Source organism: Pinus tabuliformis, chromosome 1_2 (genome assembly GCF_031772625.1).
Source record: "Pinus tabuliformis cultivar Carrire ecotype Pingquan chromosome 1_2, CPIR1, whole genome shotgun sequence".
Taxonomy (NCBI): Eukaryota; Viridiplantae; Streptophyta; class Pinopsida; order Pinales; family Pinaceae; genus Pinus; species Pinus tabuliformis.
Window position 1 is genome coordinate 1,303,434,610 of NC_142298.1, and position 26,638 is coordinate 1,303,461,247.

General features: G+C 38.4%; 1 protein-coding gene across 3 annotated transcripts in view; it reads left to right on the top strand.

Moving 5' to 3' along the window:
• The window catches only part of LOC149211001 (uncharacterized), a 543,418-nt gene that overhangs the window by 57,133 nt on the left and 459,647 nt on the right, over positions 1–26,638 (top strand). For all 3 annotated transcript variants that reach the window (XM_089396847.1, XM_089396848.1, XM_089396849.1), the window contains one exon: positions 23,692–23,861. In XM_089396847.1, the coding sequence (XP_089252973.1) occupies positions 23,692–23,861 (170 nt within the window). The remainder of the gene's footprint in view (positions 1–23,691; positions 23,862–26,638) is intronic.

Here is a 26,638-nt window from a genome sequence, read left to right on the forward strand (position 1 = left end):
TTACCCTTTAATTTAATTAATTTCTAACCCTTATTAATATTTGTCTAGGAAAAATTTAAATTCCACTGAAATTGTAAAATCAATGATTGACTTAGTGCATATGGTCCTACGTAGGTTGTGAAGTCAATGATTGGTTTATTGTGTTTGGTTCTTCGAGTTGCGTAACTTGTATTTGGTGAGATTATGGTGATAAACAATGTCATATATTGACAACCATAGGAGGAGGTGTCATGTCACTACCCCTTGGGGTTTTAGCCCACAAAATCGGGTCTTCAATTTCAAACTCAATTGTCTCTCAAACTAGGAGGAACCACAGGGTGTATCACATATCAACAGAAACATCTTTTCGAGGAGAACCTAATGGCCTAGATCTCCAACACAAACTCAATGGTTTGACCCTTCAAAACCCTCGACAAAGTTGGGGTACATCCTCAGTCCAGGGAACCCAAACCATACCACTTGGGTTTTCAACCATCCAACAGTATAGCTGACATCTGTAATCCGACAATTACTAAGAAGCATTCATTAGCCATTTGACATCAATGACTGTTGTTTCTTGGTCAAAGTCAAACCTAGTCAACTCCATGGGTTGACATCAATGACAACACCATCCAACGAAAATAACTAAGGAACTCATAAAATTCATAATCATTAATTGTTAAAGTGATTTTGGGCTTAAAGTTTGATCAAGGGTTCATTAATGTCCATTGTCTTGTCATTTTTTGCATTAGCATTTTGCATTTCAGTGCTCTTTATTGTTTCAAGAACATAATTGGCAAATCTAATTGAACTAAAGGTTAAATTGGATTGGTAATAAGATTGGCTAATTGCTCTAAGAAATCTCATTGTGGATTAGTACTCTTTTCTCTCATTGTGACATTGTTTCTAAGGAATATCTTTGCTTGTCTCATTGCTAGAGAATTGGATAATTAACTATATTGCTATTGGTTTTTCTTGTGGATCTATTGTGATAATAAGCATACTAATATTGTGTACTTGCAAGTGAGCTTCATATCTAAAGTTTACACTCTTGCTAATCAAGTCAATTGATAGTCATAATCGTGATAAGAGGAATCACTAATTGTGTTTAATCTCTCTCTCTTTCTTGTATCTAATTAACACATTGGCACTCTATTGTTATTGGTCATTATCTAATTGGCATTCTAGCATTGTTGAAACATTGTGTTTATGGTTGTTTCATGAGCAATTATATTGATCTTAACACATTTTGGTGCCTTCTATCTTGTTTCATTGAGCATCCCCTCTTTTAGTGAAGATTGTCATTATATATTGATTTAAGTACTTCATGGTTCTAATATCATTGTAATTTGTCTCTAAGTGCTTAAGACATTTAACATCCTCACTAAAAGTAATCTCTCATTGTAGGAATTTACAGGGTAAGTTCCTCAGAAAGAATACCAAAAGGACACCGCTCACAACCAGATCTCAAATCAATACACCAGTATTTTTGACGTGGTTAAAACCCTCAGAGTGCAAGGAGGGAAACAGTCCACGGCCTGTCCCAACGTGGGTACAGACAATTTATTAATCAAAGAATGAAAATTTACATAAGCTTCTCTCATGCACGGATTACCCGAACAATGACCCTCCATGCGCTTTAAATAGAACTCATGGACCAATCGGGTGTCAAGCCACGGATCAAGTGTCGATAATACCGAGGTGAGAGTGAACCGTCGGATCACTACATATCGTGACCGTCGGATTGTAAGTTACAATATGTACAACGGTAAAGAAACACACTTTACCTAACTCTATACCTAACTCTAAACTAGACCAAGTTGAACTTAACTATATCCTATGTGTCGGAATATCCTAACATCCCCCCTTAAGAACAACTTGGGATAGGATTGAAGGATTTACAAATATGACACAATAGGAGAAGGAAGGAGGCACTAGAGCCTATCCCCCCTTAGCGACAACTTCCTGAACTCCAAGCATATATCGAAGTTTAGTGAACTTCGCCTCTGTGAGAGCCTTTGTGAAGATGTCTGCAACCTGATCATCTGTTGGACAATATTGCACTTCAAGAACATGGTCATGAATGAGCTTTCTGATGAAGTGCATGTGTAGTTCGATGTGTTTGCTGCGCTGATGCTGAACTGGATCTTTGCATAGCTGAATGGCACTTTGATTATCACACCAAAGTGTGGTTGGATGCTGCTGCTCAAAGCCAAACTCTGATAGGATCTGACGAAGCCACAAGGCTTCCTTACTAGCTTCCACGGCACCACGATACTCTGCTTCTGCTGACGAAAGAGAAATGGCAGCCTGTTTCTTACAAGCCCATGTAATTGGTCCTGAACCAAGAGTGAAGACATAACCGGCAGTAGACTTCCGATCATCAGGGTCACCAGCCCAATCAGAATCAGTGAAACCAACTAACAGAGGAGCTGCTTTGGCACTGTAATGAATCCCAAACTGTACTGTACCTCGAACATAACGAAGTATTCTTTTGGCTGCTTTCCAATGACTTTCACGGGGGTTTTGCATAAAACGAGCAACAAGGCCAACAGCAAAGGAAAGATCAGGACGAGTATGGGTTAAGTACAAGAGTTTTCCTACAAGTTGACGGTATAAGGTAGCATCAACTTCAGGAGAAGTACAAGAGACTGAAAGTTTGACTCCAGACTGAAAGGGAGAAGGGGCTGGTTTACAGTCTTCCATGTGAAAATGACGAAGAATATCACAAGCATACTTGGACTGGGAAAGGGAAATACCTTCCTTGGATTGCAGGACTTGAAGACCGAGAAAATAGTGTAAGTGTCCTAAGTCTGTCATTTCAAATTTCTTTTTAAGGATAGACTTCACATGGTTTATAAGGTTGGGATCACTGCCAGTAAGGATAAGATCATCAACATAAAGAACAAGGATGATAAGAGAGTCACCCACTTTCTTGGTGTAGACAGTATTGTCAGAATGACACCTAGAAAAGCCAGATTCTAAAAGAAAGCTATCCATTTTGGCATACCAAGCCCGAGGAGCTTGCTTGAGACCATAAAGGGATTTCTTAAGTCGACACACAAGGCTGGAGTCTGTTTGTATGAAGCCAATGGGTTGTTCCATATAGATTTCTTCCTGCAAGTCCCCATGCAAGAAGGCAGATTTAACATCCATCTGATGGACTTCCCATTTTAAAGAGGCAGCAAGGGAAAGAACAAGGCGGATAGAGTTCATTTTGGCAACAGGGGCGAAGGTTTCAGTGTAGTCAATGCCTTCAACCTGTGAAAATCCCTTAGCAACTAGACGAGCCTTATGTTTATCAACTTTCCCATCTGGTCCATACTTGGTTCTGTAAACCCATTTGCATCTAACAAGTTTGCGTCCCTTTGGTAGAGGAACAAGATCCCATGTATCATTTGTCATCAATGAATGATATTCTTCATTCATAGCTGCTTCCCAATGTGGATGGCCTGAAGCTTCTGTAAAAGTGTCAGGATCATGATTTACTGGAGCTTGAGCCAGTAAAGAAGAGGCTCTTTCAAACTGAGAACGGGTACGTCGCTGATCTGTAGGATCACCGGCAAGATCACCTGCTGCATCCCGAGTAGCACGGACCCATCTTGGAAGTTGAGGATCCTGAGAAGGTGGGGGAGGATTATCATCCTCGCTTTCATCATCAGAAGAAGAAATGTTTTCAAAGATAGAAGAGATAGGAAGAGGTGGCACATCCGCCGGACTAGGCTCGCAGGCCGATTTATTTTCATCAAATTTTACATCTCTTCTAATGATAACATTTTTGGACTTAAATGGAATAAGTCTATAACCTTTTACATCTTCAGAATATCCAACAAAAGTACATTTCTCACTCTTAGGTTCTAAAGCTTTATGCTTTTCATCTAGAATATGGGCCCATGCTTCACTTCCAAACACACGAAAGTGACTTACATCTGGTTTAATGGAACTCCAAGCTTCTTCTGGAGTGATATTCTCTAGAACCTTAGTAGGAGTGCGATTGATTATATAATTTGCACAATTAATTGCTTCGGCCCAAAAACTAAGACTGAGTCCTTTAGATTGCAGCATACAATTAGCCATTTCCTTTAAGGTGCGATTTTTCCTTTCAGCTACACCATTTTGTTGTGGAGTGTATGGAACAGTATGTTGCATTTGAATTCCATTTTCGGTGCAAAAGTTGATGAATGCGTTTTTAACATATTCTCCACCATTATCAGTTCTTAGCTTAAGAATTTGATGTCCAGATTGTTTTTCAACAAATGCTTTGAAGGCCAAAAAAGTGCTAAATACTTCGCTCTCGAGTTTTAAGAAGTATACCCAAGTGCGTCTAGAGAAATCATCAATGAAAGTTAAGAAGTACTTGCAGCCAGAGAATGAAGCAACAGGAAGAGGACCACATAAATCACTGTGCACAAGCTGTAAAGGGGCTGAGGCGTGCCAAGAGGCACGTTTGTCAAAACTGTCCCGATGATGTTTTCCGAGTACACATCCGGAACAAACACCATCTTTGCAAGATACCATAGGAAGACCTGTCACCATATTTTCTTTACATAGATGCTGAAGGGAGCGATAGTTTAAGTGACCAAACCGCTCATGCCAAAGTTTGCTCACTTCATCATTATGAGCAACAAACACTGAGGGAAGATGGGATGACCCAAAGTTGTGAAACTTATACAACCTTTTGGAATCATCAGCAAGACCAGTAGCTAGAATCTGTTTAGGATCTTTTAGATCCTTGATTACAACATCATGAGGTGAAAATTCAACAATTTTACCTTCACCTGAATGAGTTATCTGATAGACAGATAGAAGGTTGCAGGATAAGTTTGGAACACATAATACATCATTGAACTGACCATTGTCTAGATGAACAGTTCCAGTCCCTACAACATTAAGAGATCTATCATCACCAACATATATATTTTTGGTATTACAATCATTTAAAGAAGAAAACATGGCTTGGTTTTTGGCCATGTGACAAGAGGCTCCAGAATCAATGAGCCACTCATGAGAATGAGAAGAAGAAGAAGATACATTTAATGCATAACCAGACTGAGATGATTGACGATGACATGCAGAAAGTGCCGTTCCGGAAGTTGAAGTTGAAGTAGGCTCCAGATGGATGTTATGTTTCTTCATTGCGGCTTCCAAGGCTTCCATCTTCTTAAAGCATTTAGATTCTAAGTGGCCATCTCGATTACAAAAGTTACAATGTCTGTCAGTCCTCTTCCATTTGTTTTTATTGGTCTTGTCATTTTGCTGAAATGATCTTTCATCTTGAGGCTGAGTTGGTTTAGGACCATTCCTTTGAGGATAAGACTTCATAGGATTCTTTGAATTTGGTTGCTGCTGGGCGGCTAACGCTTTCGAGGAAGAGTTTCCAAGATTAAGAAGACCAAGGTGTAAGAGTTTTTCTTGTTCTCTTATTAAGGAATCACAAAAGGAGTCAAAGGAAGGGGGTTTGTAGTCTTTGCCTTGACAAATGAAAGCCTCCCTTGTAGAATGGAAAGTGGAAACAAATACAGAGTAGGCTGGTCCCAACTTAGTAAGGATGGAATAAATAAGGTTACCATCTTCTTTCTTAACTTTAACACCTTCCAAGAGATATCTAAGGGTCTTGAATTTGGACAAGAAATCTTCAATGCAAGAAAAATTATTAGGATCCAAAGTAAGCAACTCATTCTCAAGTTGATGGGCTCTAATTTCATTTTAATCCCAAAAACTTTAGCAAGTTTTTCTAATGCTTCATGAGGAGTTTCAATTTCTGCAATGTGGAATCTAAGATCAGGAGAAACAGACATTCCTATCAAACCACGTGCTTGATCTTGTCTATTTTCCCATTTTTCGGCCTTGTCTTCATCTTTGGGTTTCTTCTCTTGGTCTGTGGCTATTCTGAAGAGACCTTTACTTCTAAGTAAATCTCCCATGTAGGCTACCCATTGGAAGTAGTTAGTGCTGTCAAGAATGACTTGGCATGGACTTTCCATTTTTTGAAAAAAAACTGAAGCTGAAGATGCTGAAAGTAAGTGGTCCAATGGATAGATCTCGAAAAAATAGGCGGTTTTAAAAAAAACGGCTCTGAAAAAGGCTTCCGGATGAAGAAGTTATGGCTTTTTGAAAAAAAATTGTTGACGTTGCCGGCAAAGTGCGCGAATGTGCGGGAATGAAAAAATCCGCCCCCACAAAATGGAGACTTGAACCCAAGACCTCTACTCTCTTAAAAAGTCTTTGAACCAATTGATCTATACAAAATATTTGAGAGAGAGAGAGAGAGAGAGAGAGAGAGGGGGGGGGGGGGGGGGGCCTCGATTTGCGTGCTTGCCTTGGGAAGACTCTTTTCCCCTACAAAACACAAAACACAAAACCCAACACGAATATGCAAAGAAAAACGAACCTTACGGCTCAAAGTTAGCTTTAGCAAAAAAACTAGAATTTTTTTTTAAAAAAAATCTCAAAGTTAGCTTTTAACCGAAAAACTAAATATTTTTCTCAATGTTTCTGATTTTCCAAGATCACACTAAGGTGCAGGGAAAAGAGCATACGCATGAGAAAAATCCTTTCTTTCTGTTTCTGATTTGCCCAGATCGCACAGAGTCGCAGGGCAAAGAGCATACGCAGAAATGAAAGGTATAGATCCGGGAAAAAAAAAGGCTAAATAAACCGAAACCGAAATAAGCAGAAAGAAAATGACAGTAAACTGCAAAAAAAAAACTGTATACCTCCCGATCTGAAAAATGACGCAGCTAGGGCTACCGGAAACCTTTTCGCGTGAAACGAAAGGGGTTCCTCACTGAAACAGATGCTCCGAACGCAACAGAGCAGTCCTCTCGGCCCGAAAGCAGTCAGAAACAGCAGATCTAGGAAACGACAGCCGCATGCAGTTCTACCGGCTTCAGATTTGGATCACCAACGGACGCGGCCCTCAAATAGCTCTGATACCATGTAGGAATTTACAGGGTAAGTTCCTCAGAAAGAATACCAAAAGGACACCGCTCACAACCAGATCTCAAATCAATACACCAGTATTTTTGACGTGGTTAAAACCCTCAGAGTGCAAGGAGGGAAACAGTCCACGGCCTGTCCCAACGTGGGTACAGACAATTTATTAATCAAAGAATGAAAATTTACATAAGCTTCTCTCATGCACGGATTACCCGAACAATGACCCTCCATGCGCTTTAAATAGAACTCATGGACCAATCGGGTGTCAAGCCACGGATCAAGTGTCGATAATACCGAGGTGAGAGTGAACCGTCGGATCACTACATATCGTGACCGTCGGATTGTAAGTTACAATATGTACAACGGTAAAGAAACACACTTTACCTAACTCTATACCTAACTCTAAACTAGACCAAGTTGAACTTAACTATATCCTATGTGTCGGAATATCCTAACACTCATCCTGCATTTGCATTCTAGGATTAGCCCTGCACTTAATTAATTTACCTCCAAGCTTATGCTTGGTTGAAAGACGTTTAGGACCACCTTCTCATCTAGCTTTCAAATTCTAGGTCCTCTTTAAGGGTTAACATGGTACCTTGCAGTTGTCAGAGCCACAGTCTCCGCAGCGCCGAAGACATCGGGTGGTTAGAACCTTAGGGGAGGTATTGTTAATATAGCCTCAGTGTTCTTCCCCCATGTTTCTCTCTCACAACCTACTCTAGAGACTAGTTTCGAAATAGCTAAGGGAAATGATTCATCTAGTTAGGCATCTAACTTAAAATCAATCAAGATTATGGATTTCACTTAAATTGTAGGTGTTGCATCTCATTTAGGATAGTGAAACATGCCAAGGCAACAACTATTCATCCGGTTACTTGGTAAATAATTTATATTAAGCAAGTATTTGACTCCATTAAAGCACTGGTCTTTCAAGATAATCTAATCTAATCATTAAACTTGCTAAATTAACCAAGTTGCTAGGCCATTTAGTTGTGTCTCCCAGACTTGTCGGTTGCCGACGGGTCTTTCAATCTTCACATTTCATAGTGTTAAGAACATAAATTATGTAAAAATAAATAAAAATAGATAATAAATAATAATCATAATAATGTGTAATTAAATAATAATTAGTTAAACAAAGAGGCATGTCTCTATAGACATGCTTGTTCGTGAAAGTGTACTTACCTGGCTCTAAATACAAGATCCTCATTCTCATTTGTACTCATCCTACATTCATTCTTTTATGCAAATACAATTTACAGTTACTTTCCTAAGATGGATGTCTTTGTCTACAAAGTATTTTAAATATTTCCGATATGACTTTTGTTCTTTACATGGGTATCGGAGCCACGTCCGATTTGGCCTTTGGCCATCAACCTATCGCCAACCTTGTTGTCGTCGTGATTTAGTCGTTTCGCTAGTCTTGGAGATTCTCCATTCCACCGAATTTGCCATCAGGGCTTTTGCCATTTAAAAAAAAGAGGAATATATATATATATATGAAAAAAATATTAAAAATAAAAATAAAAATTAAAAAGCAGAAGCTAGTTCCCCTAGAGTAACTACATAAATGACAGTAACTTCATTAACTCATAACACACGATGGAATTCACTAGATTGGTCTACCATACACGTTACATATGTTTATATAACCTGGCCCATTTTCCAATTGGTGCGGCTGATCCATCTCTCTGTCCAGTTCGTCCATTTCCGCGTTGCTCATCGTTCTCGTGTTGTCCTTCCTGTCGTTCATCCTAGATACTTATTCGTCTAGCAGCTTAGAGATTGTCTTGCTCATTTCCTAGATTTCCCTATCATTGTTGGTCTCTGCCAGTAGAAAAGAAAGCACAATCAATAGTTCGATCGACTCACCGTTGTAGGCAAAGGACAAATCCTGCCACCGCTAAATAGTTGAGGGACAACCGCCGACGATCAACCTACAGCCATTTCTGCCATTCGCAGACCAACCATCGCAGCTTATGACCAACCTTCCGCTGACGGGCCACCAATTGATCGTCACCCTCCTGCATACCACAATCATCGCCATTGTTGCACACAACCGTCCCTTGCGGCTCCACCAATAGCTGCTAAAGGACAACCACCGCTCGACACTAGCCACCAAAGCCACAACACCTGCAATTGCTTTCGATCAGCATAACAGTCTGCGATAACCACCGGCACCTCCCAACAACCCCGGTCCGCAACAGTCAACAGCGCTGCCGTCAACAGTGCGGCATTGCCTCGTCCGCAACAATCAACAACGCTACTATTCGTTGTCACCGTTGACCTTGGCGTAAAATCTTTGCCGGCTGGGTGCCCCCATAAGTCATGTCTCCTTGTTTATCGATCCATACGACTTGGTGTGTGTATAAAGGGTGTAGATATATTACAACACCCTAATTCATATACAATCAACCCAATAAACATTACATTAGAGTTATTTAATAAATTAGATTAATATAATTTAATTAATTAAAATTATTTAATTAATTAAATTATTTAATTAATTAAAATTATTTAATTAATTAAATTATTTAATTATTATTTAAAAAAATTAATAATAATAATTTATATTATTATTATTTAAAAAAAGTGAAAAAAATATTATTACAAGGATTGAGAAGGCTATTTTTACCCCTAAGGCTCATCCCGAGAAAGAAAAAAAAAATGGAGACCAGTAATGAAGGAAAATTTCCAGAAACTTCACGTAATTATGTTTCAGTGCTTTTTAGAATTAAATGATCTATTTGCGGGAAAATATGTCACTATTGCTATCTCCCCTGCTGAAGATAAAAATGATGTAACGCATGAAATCACAAACCAGTTAGTGATTCCAGAGTCAAATATAATCGAAAAATTACACTGTTTTGGCAACAAAAAATATGACAACCAATTTACAGTTAAACATTGAAGATTATACATTTATTTCGCAATTTTTAGTTCAAACACTATGGAGCAATCAAGGTGACATTATTCTAGGTTCGCCATGGATGGAAACCTTAGGTTCCTTCATTCTGAATACGAAAAAGAAGTTTTTAACGTTTTCCTACAGGAAGAAAAAAATAAACACTCTAGGATTTTACTCTGAAACCAAATTCAGTAAAACACTAGAAGACATACAAGATATTTCAAAAATAATTTTTCAAGAAGGTAAAAAAGTACTACAAAATTTGCAAGGAGAAATAGACAAGATCACCACTGACAAAAATGAAGAAGTTTTTGGGCTTAAAGACCATAGTGAAAAAATTCTGACGCAAATTAAAAAGCTTAAGAAGGATAAGAGGTCATTAGAAAACAAGGTACAACAACTTATCGAGAAGGAAGCATCAAATGTAGAAATTTTGGCAGACGAAAAACAACAAATACCGATCCTGTCAATATCACAACTCTAGAAAAGGACAAGTTAGTTGAAGTAAAGATGTGCTCAAAAATTGCAGTTCCAGCAACAAAAGATTCAAGTGAAGATCCATAAATTAACCATGCAACTTCCATAGCTAAAGGAAATTTGGTACCTCAAATAAAGCAAGAAAACGACACAAACAAGATAAGGGAAAATCAAATCACTAGAATTCCTTATCGACATTCGAATCACGAGAGTAGACAACTCAATCAAGCTACATATTTAGAACAAAAACAACAGCCTGATGTTCTGAAGAATACTAATGTTAGTGCAACAATTTTGTTCTGATCCCTTCTCAGTGCGACAATTTTGTTTGTCATTTAGAGGATCATATCAACTTGTATCAACAAAGATCACTGTTCTGAGACGAGAAGGCATTTGTAGCAGAAAAAGAGATCAAACAGAGAACATTCGTAGCAGATAAAGAGATCAAACCCTTTCATCAACAAGCTTTGAGGACAAAGCTTTTTGAAGGGGAAGGCAATGTTATGAACATAAATTATGTAAAAATAGATAATAAATAATAATCATAATAATGTGTAATTAAATAATAATTAGTTAAACAAAGAGGCATATCTATTCTGAGACGAGAAGGCATTTGTAGCAGAAAAAAAGATCAAACAGAGAACATTCGTAGCAGATAAAGAGATCAAACCCTTCATCAACAAGCTTTGAGGACAAAGCTTTTTGAAGGGGAAGGCAATGTTATGAACATAAATTATGTAAAAATAAATAAAAATAGATAATAAATAATAATCATAATAATGTGTAATTAAATAATAATTAGTTAAACAAAGAGGCATGTCTTTACAGACATGTTTGTTCAAGAAAGTGTACTTACTTGGCTATAAATACAGGACCCTCATTCTCATTTGTACTTATCCTACATTCATTTTTTTATACAGTATACAATTTACAATCACTGTACTACGATGGATGTCTTTATCTACGAAGTATTTTAAATATTTCCACTGCGTATACGACTTTTGGTCGTTACACATAGGGACTACCCCCCATAGCCTGCTGTAGGGAGACAGCTAGAACGGAGAGCGCGGGGATCATAGTGACCCCCCCGCCCTAATCGTTGTCGCAGCTTGTTTTTACAATTTGAGCAACAACACATACCAAGGAGCAGTGAGAAAAAGAGAGGGAAAAGGGACCACACAAACTGAGTCATCTAGGCATTGCAAACCTAGGCAGATTGCATGTGTGATAAGGTTGCATAAAAATCTGTACGCACAAAAATCAGGGCAATTGTTGGCATGCAGGTCAAGGCTGTTTTCCAAGTCTGAACTTTCTGTTGGCATGCAGATCTAGGGAGAAAACTGTTGCTTGGAATGCGATCAAGACAGATCTATTTGACACAATTTTGTAGCTATCAGGACATGTTTTAAGTTTTATTGCTGTAATAAATTTCTGATTTTCCTCTGCAAGGTGAAAAAAAAGAAAACATGAATGCTGGTTTTTCTGAGTTTGGTTCTAGGGTAAAAAACTGTGTAAACATTTATGTGGTTGATTTATGTTTTGGTTGTGTAAAATTTGTCGAAAGTGTTAGTTTTTGGTAGCATCAAAAGTGCTCTAGCCTTGAAAATTGGTGGAGAGGCTAAGGCACATGAGTTCTACAGAATCCAGAAACCGTTTGGTGAAATTCCACCAAGATTGTATTTTATTAAAATAATTAATATTTTTAATGGGGTTCCTAAGTTTAAACTTTGGGATATTAAAATATTAATGGGTATTAATCAAAATTTGGGTGAGAATGATCTAGAAGGCGGATTAAGTCATTTTTTAATCTTAGCCGTTGATTAGAAACTTAATCTCGGTCATGGAAGTCTCAACAGGAGAAGTATAAGAAGGAGGCTTGGGGTTCATTTAGAAGTTGGAAATCGATTTTCAGAGGTGAGAGGTTCTCAGGAGGAAAATCGATTGGGGAGATCTTGTAGCAGAGGGGCAGTGAGAATCCAGGAGAAGGAATTTCCGAAGAATACAACGCAGAGAGAGGACAGAAAGACATCCAGAGGAGGGTTGATGCTGGCTTACGTAGTGCTGATGCAGAGGCAACATAGTTAGTCAGGGGACGTCGAGTTTCTGCAGAGGGAATTCGAAGTTCAAGTGTCGGAAGCCAGGGTGTGAGACTTGAGGCAAGAAAGTCGAATTCTCAGCGAATAGAAGATCTAGAGCAGAGAGGTAGCGTAATATCCAGGAGAGGTGACGCAATTTGATGTAGAGGCCAACAAAAGGTGACACAGAGCCTCCCAGAGCTGAGGATCAATCACTGATTCTCCAGTGACAGGGTGAGATTATTTCACCATTCTTTTGTCCAGTATTTTCTCTGTAAAGGATTGCTAGTGGAGCATCCTAGATTTGTATTCAGAATTTTCTCCTGCATCATAATAAACCCTCCAGAGCTCCTGCACTGGTTTTCCCGCATTGGGTTTTTCCAGGGTTTATTTTGTCCAAAACTAACTGTCCTATGTATCTTGTTCTTTGCTCAGTTTCCTTGTTTCATGCAAATCAATTTTAAGTAGTGTAGGTTGCAAAAGTAATTTGCTTCAGTATTCAAAAGAATAACTTGATGAATGTAATTAGAGTCAAGTAGGTGAAGTAGATTCAGATTTGCTGTAGTAGGGGTTCTTTGAGGATTAGAAATTTTCACATGGTATTAGAGCATTGATTTTGAAACAAGGAAGAGCAGACCCAGCGCTGAGCAGAGAGGCAAAAAGATGCACTTGGAAGCAATTCGAATCCCCTTGAAGGGATTGCGTAGTCCTTGCTGGGAAGTAGAGATTCCGAGGAAATCTCTCTCTAAGAGAGTTGACAGAGGTACAATTTCCGAACCATTAGCTTGCAGAGGCAGAGGGACTGACACAGAGCCTCAACACAGTGCTTGAAGGGCGTAGTTTCTACCGGGGAAGAAATCTGTCGGAAAAGAGCGAAGATACATAGGAGGGTAATTTTCTCCTAAGAGAACTTTTTGCCAAAAAGTTCGATTTTCTCACTTGCTGGGCTGCTGAGCAGTGTTGAGTAGTGACTAGAGGAGTCAGTTCGACAGTTGGGTGAGATGGCATCGCATGGGCTCAGAGATTAGGATAGGTTGGAAGGTGCTTCCAACTATGTCATATGGAAGACCAAAATCTTAGCTATTCTGGAGGAGTACGATCTCGAAGCCTACGTCAAAAGTGTTGTGGCTGTTCCTGTTGACAATGATCAAAGGAAGAAGTACAAGGCCAAGCAGGGGAAGGCGAAGAGGCTCATTCTCGATGGAGTTCGAGATCATGTGGTCTCACACTTGCAGGGCAAGGATACAACCTAAGAGATGTGGGAAGCCTTGTCTTCTCTATATGAAGTCTCTTCTGAACAACGAAAGATGTCCCTAGAGCAGGTTTGCACCTCGAGAGATTTGATCCCTAGAGAAGTGTCTCTAGAGGGGGACATTGATGCAAAAGGGAGAAGGGGTTAACTCCTATCTTCAACGTCTTTAGGATACCAGAGACCAGCTTGCCGCAGTGGGGTCCACTCCTTAGTCAACCGTAATGGTGAGGATAGCCCTGAATGGAGTCTCAGATGAATGGCAAGTCTTCGTCCAAAGCATATTGGGCAAGGAAAGACTACCTTCATGGGAGGAGATGTGGGCAACCCTTCAACAGGAGGAATTAAGGAGGGAGCTTGTAAAGGTCAACCTCAATGGCAACAGTGGGAGTGGCACGAAGACCAAGGAGGAGGAAGAGAATGCAACTCTAGCATCAAAGGGACAACAGAAGCAGAAGTGGAAGAAGGACATTTCGAAGGTGAAATGTTTCAATTGTGGCGAGATGGGCCACTATGCATCCCAGTGTCCTTTGAAGAAAAAGGATAAGGATGAGAAACATGATCCTAAGGTTGCTCCAACAAATATTGACGAAGATGAGTTTGCCATGAGTGCCCATGCATCTCTAGGAGGGAGATGGGGCGATATTGAGCTATAGTCAGGAGGACTACATGTGGGAAGGATCCTTGTGGAGTCCACCTCTTGGATCAATGCCTTGCTACGGGAGCCCGAGATTCAGCAATAGCGAGATGGACTTAGTGTCAGATGATGCAGTGGATTGTTTGGAGGACAGATGCAGTAGCCGGAGACCAGACACTGATCAGCGCAGAGCAAGGTTGGTAGCAGTGTAGATGTCACATTGCAAAAGTCAGGAGCAACGCAGAAGATTCAGAGGGTCAGAGACTAGTAGCGGTCAAATTCCAACATTCATGGTATTACGATGAACACAGTTAAGTTCAGTTAATTTTGGATTTTTTCAGTTGCTTCTCTCAACAACTAAGTTGCAGTACGAATGCAGTGTTAGCAGTGGCAGTGCTAGTAGCATAGCAGATGCAACATTTGAGAGGGCGTTGTAGTATAGATGCAACAGTGGCAGTGGTAGTGTCATGGGCAACAATACAGTAGCAGCAACAACACAGTGTTGGTGGCAGCAACAGTGCAGAAAGGAGGTGCTTCAAAGACAGAGCAACATGCAGGTGGACATTGTTGCTAGAGCACTTTCCTCGCTAAGAGGGAGTGTTAGTTTTTGGTAGCATCAGAAGTGCTCTAGCCTTGAAAATTGGTGGAGAGGCTAAGGCACATGAGTTCTAAAGGACCTAGAAACCGTTCGGCGAAATTCCACCCAGATTGTATTTTATTAAAATAATTAGTATTTTTAATGGGGTTCCTAAGTCTAAACTTAGGGAAATTAAAATATTAATAGGTATTAATTAAAATATGGGTGAGAATGATCTAGAAGGTAGATCAAGTCATGTTTTTATCTTAGCCATTGATTAGAGACTTAATCTCGACCGTTGAAGTCTCAACAGGAAAAGTATAAGAAGGAGGCTTGGGGTTCATTTAGAAACACACAAAGAGATTGAGGAAGTGATTTTCTGAAGTGAGAAGTTCTCGTGAGAAAAATCGATTGGGGAGATCTTGCAGCAGAGGGACAGTGAGAATCCGGCAAAAGGAATTGCCGGAGAATACAAGGTAGAGAGAGGACAAAAAGACGTCCAGAGGAGGGCTGACGCTGGTCTACGTAGAGGCAGCGCAATCAATGAGGGGAAGTCGAGTTTCTGCAGAGAGAATTTGAAGTTCAAATGTCAAAAGCCAAGGTGTGAGACTGGAGGCAAGAAATTCGAATTCTCAGCCAGCAGAAGATCCAGAGCAGAGAGGTAGTGTAATAGCCAGGAGAGGTGACGCAAAAGCTGCCCAGGGTGATGCAGTTTGATGTAGAGGGCATCAGAAGGTGACAAAGAGCCTCCCACAGTTGAGGATCAGTCACTGATTCTCCAGTGACAGGGTGAGATTAGTTCACCAGTCTTTTGTCCAGTATTTTCTCTATAAAGGATTGCTAGTTGAGCATCCTAGATTTGTATTCAGAATTTTCTCCTGCATAATAATAAACCCTCAGAGCTGGTGCACCAGTTTTTCCGCATTGGGTTTTTCCAGGGACTATTTTGTCCAAAAATAATTGTGTCCTAGGTATGTTGTTCTTTGCTCAGTTTCTTTGTTTCATGCAAATCAAATTTAAGTAGCATAGGCTGCAGAAGTATTTTGCTTCATTATTCAGAAAAATAACTTGATGAATGTAATTAAAATCAAGTAGGTGAAGTAGATTCAGATTTGCTGCTGTAGGGGTTCCTTGAGGATTAGGAATTTTCACAGGAAGCTCAACAATATTTCTTGTGCATAAGTTTCAGGTTTGGTTTTGCTGTTAAAATTAAATTATGGGTATAAAATTTATTATCAATTTAAACCGATTTGCTGGGCTTAGAAAAACTAACACAACAATCTCACTACTGGTTGAGCTGCTGTACAAACTTGAAATTGACCTCGCTTTGGGTATAAGCTCTGATACGATGTTGAATTTTTCTAACCCCAGAATTTGACAAATAATTTCCTTGTGATTTTTTTGTTGCTGAAATTTAATACATCTCATAGAATAAAATGCACACAGTGGGATTTTTAACCTGTAAATAAAATAACTAACTGAAGTAAATGTTGATTTCACATGCATATAAAATATTTCTGCCCTTCAAATTTGCTGTTTATTAAAATAATATCACAACATACAAGGGCTCCCTGGGAAAATGGTTCACAGAAAATAAATGCAAGCTGCAACAAAAATTCTGATTTTTACAGGGCACTTGTATAACCTGTACAGTTCCACCAGAAACTCCTGACTCAACCTTCTGGGCTTGCTGCATGAATCCTTCTCAGCACCTGCACCTCTCGGCCTGCTGTCTGCTCAACCCGCTCAACACATATGACCTGCGCACGGCTTGTATGTCACTTATATGGTCCTGCTGGTCTTCCTGTGGCATGTGCTGCTTGCTCTACTGCCTCGTGCAGTCTGGGACCCTGCTTACAAGTGTACAGCCTCACACATTTGTCTGCACACATGCTGTCGTTGCATATCTGCTGTACATCCTGTATGTTGTTGCTGCAGATTTCTCTTGTTGTCTTCTTGGACCTGATTACTATATGAAATTCCTTTATTACCCAATCAGCTGAGATCTGTTTGAATCACTTGAGATCAACGGTTAAGATTCATCTAATTCACTAATGTAAAAACTTTTTCTTTTCATTAGATTAAACTCACTTTTTATAAAAGGAAATTAACTTTAATGATTCCTTTAATTAAAGTAAATTACTAAGGTAAAGACTTTGGATGACTTTCACATGTCTAGACACTTAAACTTGTGAGGAAGTTCCCCTATGATGCTACAAACATAAACATTGTTGAGACCAAATCTTGGAATTAGGAAAGCTTCAACCGCATCTTGTATATCGCTTACCCTGAAAGGACCTTTTATGCTTCTTTTCGTACATGGATAATAGGATATTGTGTTATGTAAAAATTAGTTAGATTAGGTTATTATTTAATTTTCAGTTTAATTAGATGAAAGGGCACGATCATAAGATCATGCCCTTTCCCCAAAGGGTGTCCATGGTGGTATATAAGGCAGGCATCCGCAATTGTAATAGCATCATCTGTAATTTCATCTTATTAATAAGATATTTATATATAATTTCTGCGCATCTTAAGTTTTTGCTTCATTTGGTATCAGAGCCATCGAATCCTCCCTGTGTTAGTTTCACTCACTGTGTTTCACTCACCATCTGTCCATTCTTAATCGATCCGTTGCTCCTTGTCGCTCTGTTGCTTCCTATCTGGTACGTAACCCCATCTTTTTTTGTCGCGTGGCTTACGTCCTCCCAAGAATCATTGAACAGCACATCTGTTCCCGCTCTCCTCCACTGAATCAACGTCCAACACCATTCTTCCTCTACGCTTGTTTGTCCGCGAACTTCGTCCAGTTCCGTTCTGCCGTCCACTGTCGGCCGCATCTGCAAACCGTCCATTTGCTGTTGACTGTCCAGACGTTTATGATATACATATAAAATAATTATAACGTGTTTCGATAAGTTCAGAACAGTGAAAAGTAATTATAAAGTGTTTCGATAAGTTTCAGAACAGTGAAAGAAAAGACGTGACTGTCCAGACGTTTATGTTATATATAAAAAATAATTATAACGTGATTTAATTATATGTATATCATATTTTAATTTATATATAATATATATATATAATTTAGTTATAAGTTATATTATAACTTTAATTGATATATATATATATATATATATATATAAGGTTAATAATTATAAATTATAATTATTATAATTTATAATTATTATAATTTATAATTAAAAAAAAATATTATTAAATAAATTAAATTATTAAATTAATTTAATTTAATTTAAAAAAAACCCTTAAGCTGGCAGATAAATACATGCCCCCGCAAACCCGCTCAATGTCGACAATGACAATGGCGGATTTCCAGAAAAAATTGGTTGACGCAGAGCATAAGATAAATAACAACCACGACGAGGTCAGTAAAAGATTAAATGAAGTCGAGAGCAAGCTTGGGGAGCAAGCAGACAAAATAAAAAATCTTCAAGATACGACAAATCAAATAGAGATAAAGATGGAAAGTCAACATGTCCAAACAGAAGTAAACATCAGAGATGCTTTAACAATGCTGAGACTTCTGTGTAAAAGGTCGAATTGTACACCCGAAGAGCTATTAAAAGAAAGTGAAGAGAATCAAGAACACCTCTCATTAGATTCAACAAAGTCAACAGATTCTCATGAAAAGGTTGAATCCCCAAGAAAATCAGCGACACCCCACCAAGAAGCAAGTAACACGGCCTTTACAAACAAGCAACTTTGGGATACCCTTACTAATCAACACCCTCTTTTTGCTCAACCATTAGCCACATACCAGAAGAGGGCAAAGGTTGAGATGCCTAAATTCGATGGAAACGAAAAAAACAATGTTGCATGGATAAATAAAGCAGAAGAATACTTTGAGATATATGACATCACTGACGATGACGAAAAGCTCAGACATGCATCCATGAAAATGGAAGGAGAAGCATATAACTGGTATATGTGGTGGAAAAAAACAACACACGTCATTAGCTGGAGAAAATTTAAAGATGCTTTTTTAAAAAGATTTCAAGGTGTAAAAGAAGAAGAGTTCTTTTCAAAACTCATCAAATTACGACAAAAAGGAAGTGTGGATGAATACACTCAAGAATGGGAGACCTTAGTAACTCTAGTGCCTGGTTATCAGAATCTCGTTTAATTCAGTCATACATCTCGGGACTTAAAACCCATTTACAAGTAGAACTTGAGATGCATGACATTTCATCAATAGAAGTAGCAAGACGAAAAGCAAAAATAGCCGAAAAGAAATTCGAACAAATATTTTGGTCAAAAGCCGAAAAAACATATTCAAGACGAAGAACACCTCAGTATGCGGACGCAAAAAATACAAGATATGTTCCACCACATCGTCGTGAAGATGAAAAATCTAATGTGGAAGCGCAAAGGATAAAGGAGGGTAAATGCAAGCGCTGTGGTGAAAAGTGGGACCCCAAACATAGGTGTGCTAAAGGAAAAGAACCAAAAAACCTATATAATTGTGAAGCAACCAATGATTCAAACAGTGAAGATTCTGACATAGAAGAAACAGGAGATGCCCTAGAATTCTCACCAGAATTAGATGACGAAAGTATTCCGCAAGTGTCGTTATCAGCTATGACAGGTATATCACAACCTCAGACTCTAAAGTTAAAGGGACACATTAAGAAGAACAACGTGGTGGTTCTCATTGACTCTGGTAGCACACACAATTTTTTGGATGCAACCATGGCCAAGAGACTCAATATTTTTTCATTTCCCTTACCAAGCATGAAGGTAATGGTAGCAGACGGTAAGAGGATTGAAAAGGTGGGGAAATGTCATAAGGTTAAATTGCAAATTCAAGACTTCAGTTTAGAGTCTTCGTTTTTCACAGTACCATTAGGAGGAGTAGATGTAGTCTTAGGTGTCCAGTGGTTACGAACCTTAGGTACTTATGCCGCTAACCACCAAGTACAATTTATAAAATTCAAATGGGGAGGTCAGAAGTACAAACTACACGGATTCCAAGCACCAGAAAATCAAATTGTATCATCATCTCAGATGATGAAAATGATTCGAAGAAGAGCACCTGCTTATGTAGTACAATGTCATCAGTTAGAAATGTTATCTGCAAGTATGACCAGTGAAGAGTCACCAGAGATACAAGAACTAATTAGGAAACATGAAGAAGTATTTCAAGACCTACCTCTAAAGATGCCGCCTAATAGGGAAATTGAGCATACAATAGAAGTCAAGGCAGGATCAGACCCGGTTAACATCAAGCCATACCGATATCCACATCACCAAAAAACAGAAATCGAGAGATTAATCCAAGACCTCTTAAGGTGTGGAATCATCTCGAAAAGTAAAAGTCCTTACGCTGCTCCAGTGGTGTTGGTAAGGAAGAAAGATGGGTCATTTAGGCTATGTATCGACTATAGGGGATTAAACAAAATAACAATTAAAAACAAGTTTCCAATCCCCTTTATCGACGAAATGTTGGATGAGCTACATGGCGCAAGGTATTTCTCAAAATTGGACCTAAGATCAGGTTACTATCAAAAACCGCATTCCGAACACACGAAGGTCATTATGAATTTAAAGTAATGCCGTTTGGATTAACCAATGCACCAGCAACGTTTCAAGCAACTACGAATGAATTGTTTCGCCCACATCTCAGAAAGTTTGTATTAGTATTCTTTGACGATATTCTAATTTACAGTAAAACTTGGAAGGAGCACTTGCAAATTTTGGATAAGGTTCTTACACTACTTAAAGAACGCCAATTTTACGCAAAAAAATCCAAATGCACCTTCGGAAAGGAAGAAGTAGAATACCTTGGACACATTATATCCCATGAAGGTGTAAAGGTGGACCCTAACAAAATCAAAGCTATAAAAGAATGGACCAAACCTGTTAATATATCCAAGCTAAGAGGGTTCTTAGGTTTGACAGGATATTACCGAAGGTTTATTAAAAACTATGCACATATAACTGCACCTCTAACAAATCTTTTAAAGAAGAATTCGTTTCTATGGGATGAGGAAGCAGGAAGGTGTTTTGAAAAATTAAAAGAAATTATGTCTAATGCTCCCGTATTCGCAACACCAGATTTTTCTAAACCATTTATCATTGAGTGTGATACTTCTGGATTCGGTATAGGTGCAGTACTAATGCAACAAGGACATCCCATAGCTTTTGAAAGTAGGAATCTCAATAAAAGAGAACGCCTCAAATCCACATACAACAAAGAAATGCTCGCTATCATGCACGCACTAGCTAAGTGGAGGCAATATCTTTTGGGAAGTAAGTTTTCTATTCGAACAGACCATAACAGTCTCTAACATCTCCTTCAACAAAAAACACTTTCCGAAGAACAACAAAAATAGATTGAAAAAATTGCCGCTTTTGACTTGGAAATACTACATAAAAGAGGTAAAGACAATGTGGTAGCAGATGCCTTATTCAGGAAAGATGAAGAACCAACACTACTTGCAATGTCGGTTGTTGTTCCTGAGTGGCTTAACGAAATTCGAAGTGAGTATGCCAAGGATCCAAAAGTAACAACAATAATCAATAACCTTCCCAATAACTCAAAATTTGAGTGGAAGAATGATATCCTATGGTAAAAGGGAAGAATATATCTAAATACAAATTCCAAGTTTAAGTTTAAGATACTCAAGGAATTACATGACTCACCGTCAGCTGGACACGTAGGATTCTTTAAGACTTACTACAATGCACGTCAATCCTTCTTTTGGAAGGGAATGAATCGTGATATTCAGAAGTATGTAGCAGAGTGTGACACATGTCAAAAGAATAAAAGCGAAATATTACGACACCAGGATTACTTCACCCCTTAAACATTCCAAATCAGAAGTGGGAAGAAATCTCAATGGACTTTATCGAAGGATTACCGGTATCTGAAGGCAAGGACAAGATTTTCGTAGTAGTCGACAGACTCACCAAATATGCTCACTTTATGGCAATAAAGAATTCATACTCAGCATAGAAATCGCTGAAATATTTTGCCAAAATATATATAAGTTACACGGTTTTCCAAAAGTCATTGTGAGTGATAGAGATGCCAAGTTCAAAGGTAATTTCTGGAAGGAATTGTTCAACCATATAGGAACTTACCTAAATATGAGTTCTGCTTATCACCCGCAAACAGATGGCCAAACAGAAGTTGTCAATAAATGTTGGGAGGCCTACCTACGTTGCTACGCTACAGAAAAACAAAATAAATGGGCTCAATGGTTACACCTTGCTGAATGGTGGTATAACTCCACCTATCATACATCAGCAAAAATGACGCCATTTCAAGCCCTATATGGGTATGAACCCCCGAAATGGAAAGATCTAGCTATTGTCCAAACAAATCTACTTGCCGTTAAAGATCAACTAGAAGAAACCCAAAAAATTGTCCAAATATTAAAAGAAAACCTGAATAATGCAAGGAATCGTATGAAGCAACAAGCAGACCGTAACAGAACCGAAAGAGAGTTTGAAGTTGGAGAATGGGTATTTGTTAAGCTCCAACCATACAAACAATTATCCTTAAAACAGAAGGGAAAAAACAAATTGGCACCAAAGTTTTATGGACCTTATCAGATCAACAAAAAGATTAGCCAAGTTGCGTATGGTTTAAGCCTTCCAGAGACAAGTTGTGTTCACAACGTCTTCCACGTATCTTTCCTTAAAAGGGCACTAGGTAACAATCAAACAGCGCAAACAACACTTCCATCCCTAGATGATGAGGGAAGAGTCATTTTAGAACCAGAAGGTATTTTGTCTACTAGAGAAAGAAAGCTTCGTTATCGTACTATCAAGGAATATCTGATCAAGTGGAAGGACTTGCCCGAAGAAGAAGCTTCTTGGGAGAATGAAGCATTTTGTCAACAACATCCGTCGTTACGTATACTTTGAGGACAAAGCATTCTTTCGAGAGGAAGGCAATGTTATGTAAAAATTAGTTAGATTAGGTTATTATTTAATTTTCAGTTTAATAGATGAAAGGGCACGATCATAAGATCATGCCCTTTCCCCAAAGGGTGTCCATGGCGGTATATAAGCCCGGCATCCGCAATTGTAATAGCATCATCTGTAATTTCATCTTATTAATAAAATATTTATATATAATTTCTGCGCATCTTAAGTTTTCTGCTTCATATTGATTCATATATGATGATGGACTTGAATATGTGAAGGCACATTATCATTTATGGCCCTGATGATCATGTAGTTGCCAAAACAGGTCCTTAACTTTACTGTTCAAACATACCAAGGACTTCAGCTTCCCTTGGCAAAGTACATGTGTCACAAAAACAAAGTCTTCTCTTCCCTCCCTGCTCCCCCCAAAGAAACCATGTGGTAAACATAAATTTTCGAGGTGGTTGGATCTTATTCTGGATAGAATTTTCTATGGATTTTTTATTTAGCACATTTGAGAATATTCTACCTTAAATGTTTATCATCCTTATTTTATATTGAATTTTACTTCAACAGCTTGAGAGTTGATTTGCATTAGATTCTTTTCACTATTTGTGACTTTAGTTGTGGATGTTGTCTTCTAGTTTTTTTACCAAGATAGAGTTCTCTATAGTGATTCTGTTTTCATTTCTTTCATTTGCTATGTGCTGCCAATTGAAACTCAATTCTGGTCATTTGAATAGTAAACATGTTTGCATTTTCCATTCTTATTTTTGTATGGTCTCCACTTTCAATGCAATTAGTTAGATTTTTAGTGTCGTGAAATATCTTGTAGGTTTTTAATAATTTAAAATATCTAGTTGAGATGGGTATCTTTTTAGGGCATGATTTCATGCTAAGCATGAAGACTTTTACAAGAGCTTTAGATGTCTTACTGTTTTTTTTGTACTGCAGATGCATTGTCTGGAATAAAAGATTTGTTTATACGGCATCCGAAGGAAATAAAGTTGCATAAACTTGCAATAATTGAGAAACTGAGCCCTCGTATTAGTGATGCTGACAAGGGTGTAAGGGAGACTTTGTTTCTACTGTTTAAATCATCAATATTTCCATGTCTCGAAGAGGTACAGATATGATGTTTGCTGGTTTTGCACCTTTAGGTATGGATTATGTTGCTAGTTAGTATCATCATATACAAGGGTTATTAAAATTGCAGTCTTGGGTTAATGCTGCGTATTTGATAAGAAGAAAATGGATGTGAAGTTCCTTAGCATTTAGAGGAAGACAATGAATAATTTTTACAGATGAAGTTTTATTCTTTTGCCCCTTTTCTTTCCAAGTAGCAATTTCTGGATGCATAGAAAACAAAAATGATTACAGGATCTTTGAAAACAAACATGATAGTATTGCACATTCCTAAGAGTTTAACATTCATTAAGGAGGGTACTTTATATTAAACTGCAAAATTAAGATACATAATTTTTTTGATACAAGTTCAATTCTTTCCTTTTTTGGTCATTATGAGTGTAAAATTTGTTACCACTGCATGTTGATTCCGTTGAGCAAAGAGATTAAAATAAGAAAGAAAATTGTGCACAATGCAAGTCAATAATTTCATCATAGAAGACGACTTTATGTATGTTGCTTTTGAGATAATGACATAACTCCGAGAAGTACAGTAGCATGCCTTAATATCTATTCAACTCATTTAACTGACATATGCTTTATTTACTAGTCTAAAGTCACATTGACTTTATAACTAGCCTGCTGCATAACAGTAAATTTAGTTGCAAAAGTACGTTAACATTTGTTATTATTCTATCATTTCCCCTTTATGACCAATTCAGTAACTTTTTACATCGAGCTTGTCATGAAATTTTACAAATTTGTTTCTTGACAGATGATTGATAAATATGTCAACTAACTGGTCCAATGAAGAACAATACAATAACACAATTTCGCTGTTCTGAAAATCCACCTCCAGTATATGGCATATGTCTTCATTAGTTTGCAAGTCTGGTCCTTCATGCAAGAGGAAGTGCACGACTAACATTGAGAGAGAAGGAATGCTTTTAGGCTCACATGACTCAAGCCAATCGGTATTTGGGGCAATGGATAGGACACACAATTCCATTTGGTCACAAGGTTGAATTATATTTTGCCTTGAAACATACCTCATGAACCTTACAATGTGAATGGCTATGTAATGTGAGTCCCCATCAAACATTGGCATATTCTTCATGTATTCTGATGCAGGATATTGCGGGGTCCTTGTCATATCTATGGTGGCAATGTATGTGGGCAACATGTTGCTGGGTCAATAATGACATGGGAGTCGCCAGGGTGAATGAAATTGCCTTGACATGCTTGCTTCACCTTATAAGCATTGACCTTAAAGCTCAATGAAGAACTAGGGATTTGTTCCAATGGAGTTGCCAAGAATGATATATTGATATTGTTATATGGGGAACAAGACACATGTCTCGTGTCCCCGACAACGACGCCAAAAATGTTATTGCTCAAACTAGCAAGGGTCCTAGGGGGGATCCTATCAACTTTCAAGCAACTGCTATGTCAAGTGGAAACAATGGAGCGATAGCCCACTGTCACCTCAGCTAAAACTCCCCGCTCTTTACGAAATTTCACCGATGGGAGGAGTCCCAATATTAGAGGAATCACGAGGATAGATAGATTAGTGATAGGAGGTGGAGTGATTCCTAAAGCCTATTCACAAGAAAGGCTCAGATAATTGGCTTGCTTATTTTGGAAGCAAGGTGATTTGCTCTCTAAGAAGGGAAGAGGGGATACATAGACCTAGGTTTGGAGAATATCCCTTCACAAGAGGTATCCTAGACCTAAGGATCCCAAAGGAGAAATGGTTTGTATGCAATCCTTGTGGAATTTGAGTCACAAAGTTGTGGGACCACAAAGAACTCAAGTGGGCCCAAACTAAGTCAAGGATGTGGAATTGATCAACAAAAGATATACCTGACTAGATTAGGGACAAGAATAGGATTGAAGGATACATTTTCTTTTTGGAATTTAAATGCAATGATCCAAATGAAGACACTAACCCAAAGGAACTTAGGGAGAAGAACGATCTTCGAGCTAGGACTTGCAATATCTTGGGATTCCACCGTTGGATTGAGCTCAAAATTGGTGGACCCCTCAAGAAGATCCCAACGCAGTTCTAGATCAATTTTCAAGAATTTTTTATGGCTTCAAATGATTTCGTATGATGCCCTAGGAGACCTTCTAGGATTAGGCCTAGAGTTGGAAGAGAGAAAGAAAAGAAGGGTTAATTTGACCACCAAAGGAATGCTAGGATCAGTGCTTTGCTTCTTTGGCCTAATGGAGTCAAGATACGCCTAGATAAGGAATTTTTATATGCTAACGAGCCCTAGATGACTTTCGCTAGCCTTTCCAAGTGTAGCAACAAGGTCATTTAGGGATTTATACTTCGATTTTCAAAGGAGATGAAGTTTCAAGGCTTGTTAACCTTGTAGTGTGCCTCTACGAACATTCACTCTATGAGCAACACATGCAATATATCAATTATTCAAGACTTAAGAAGAATTTCGCATTATTTAGGGCCCATTCAAGAACAATGATAAAAATTTCATGCATTAGACAAGTAAGAAAGACAAAATAGCATTAAATTTTACTTACAAGAGAGACAAGAGTATATCTATTCATCATCTTCGCATAGAAAGAATCAAGAAACTCCAAAATTTCGTCCAAGAAAGCAAGTGCGAAAATCTCAAGAGATACTAAACCAATCCAAGTGATCATGAGAGGGATGAATGAGCCTCTCATATATTTATACAATCCATAAGGGAGTTCGAATAGCCTAAATGGCCTAATTAAGCCACAAACAATAAACTAATATATAGTAGTAACA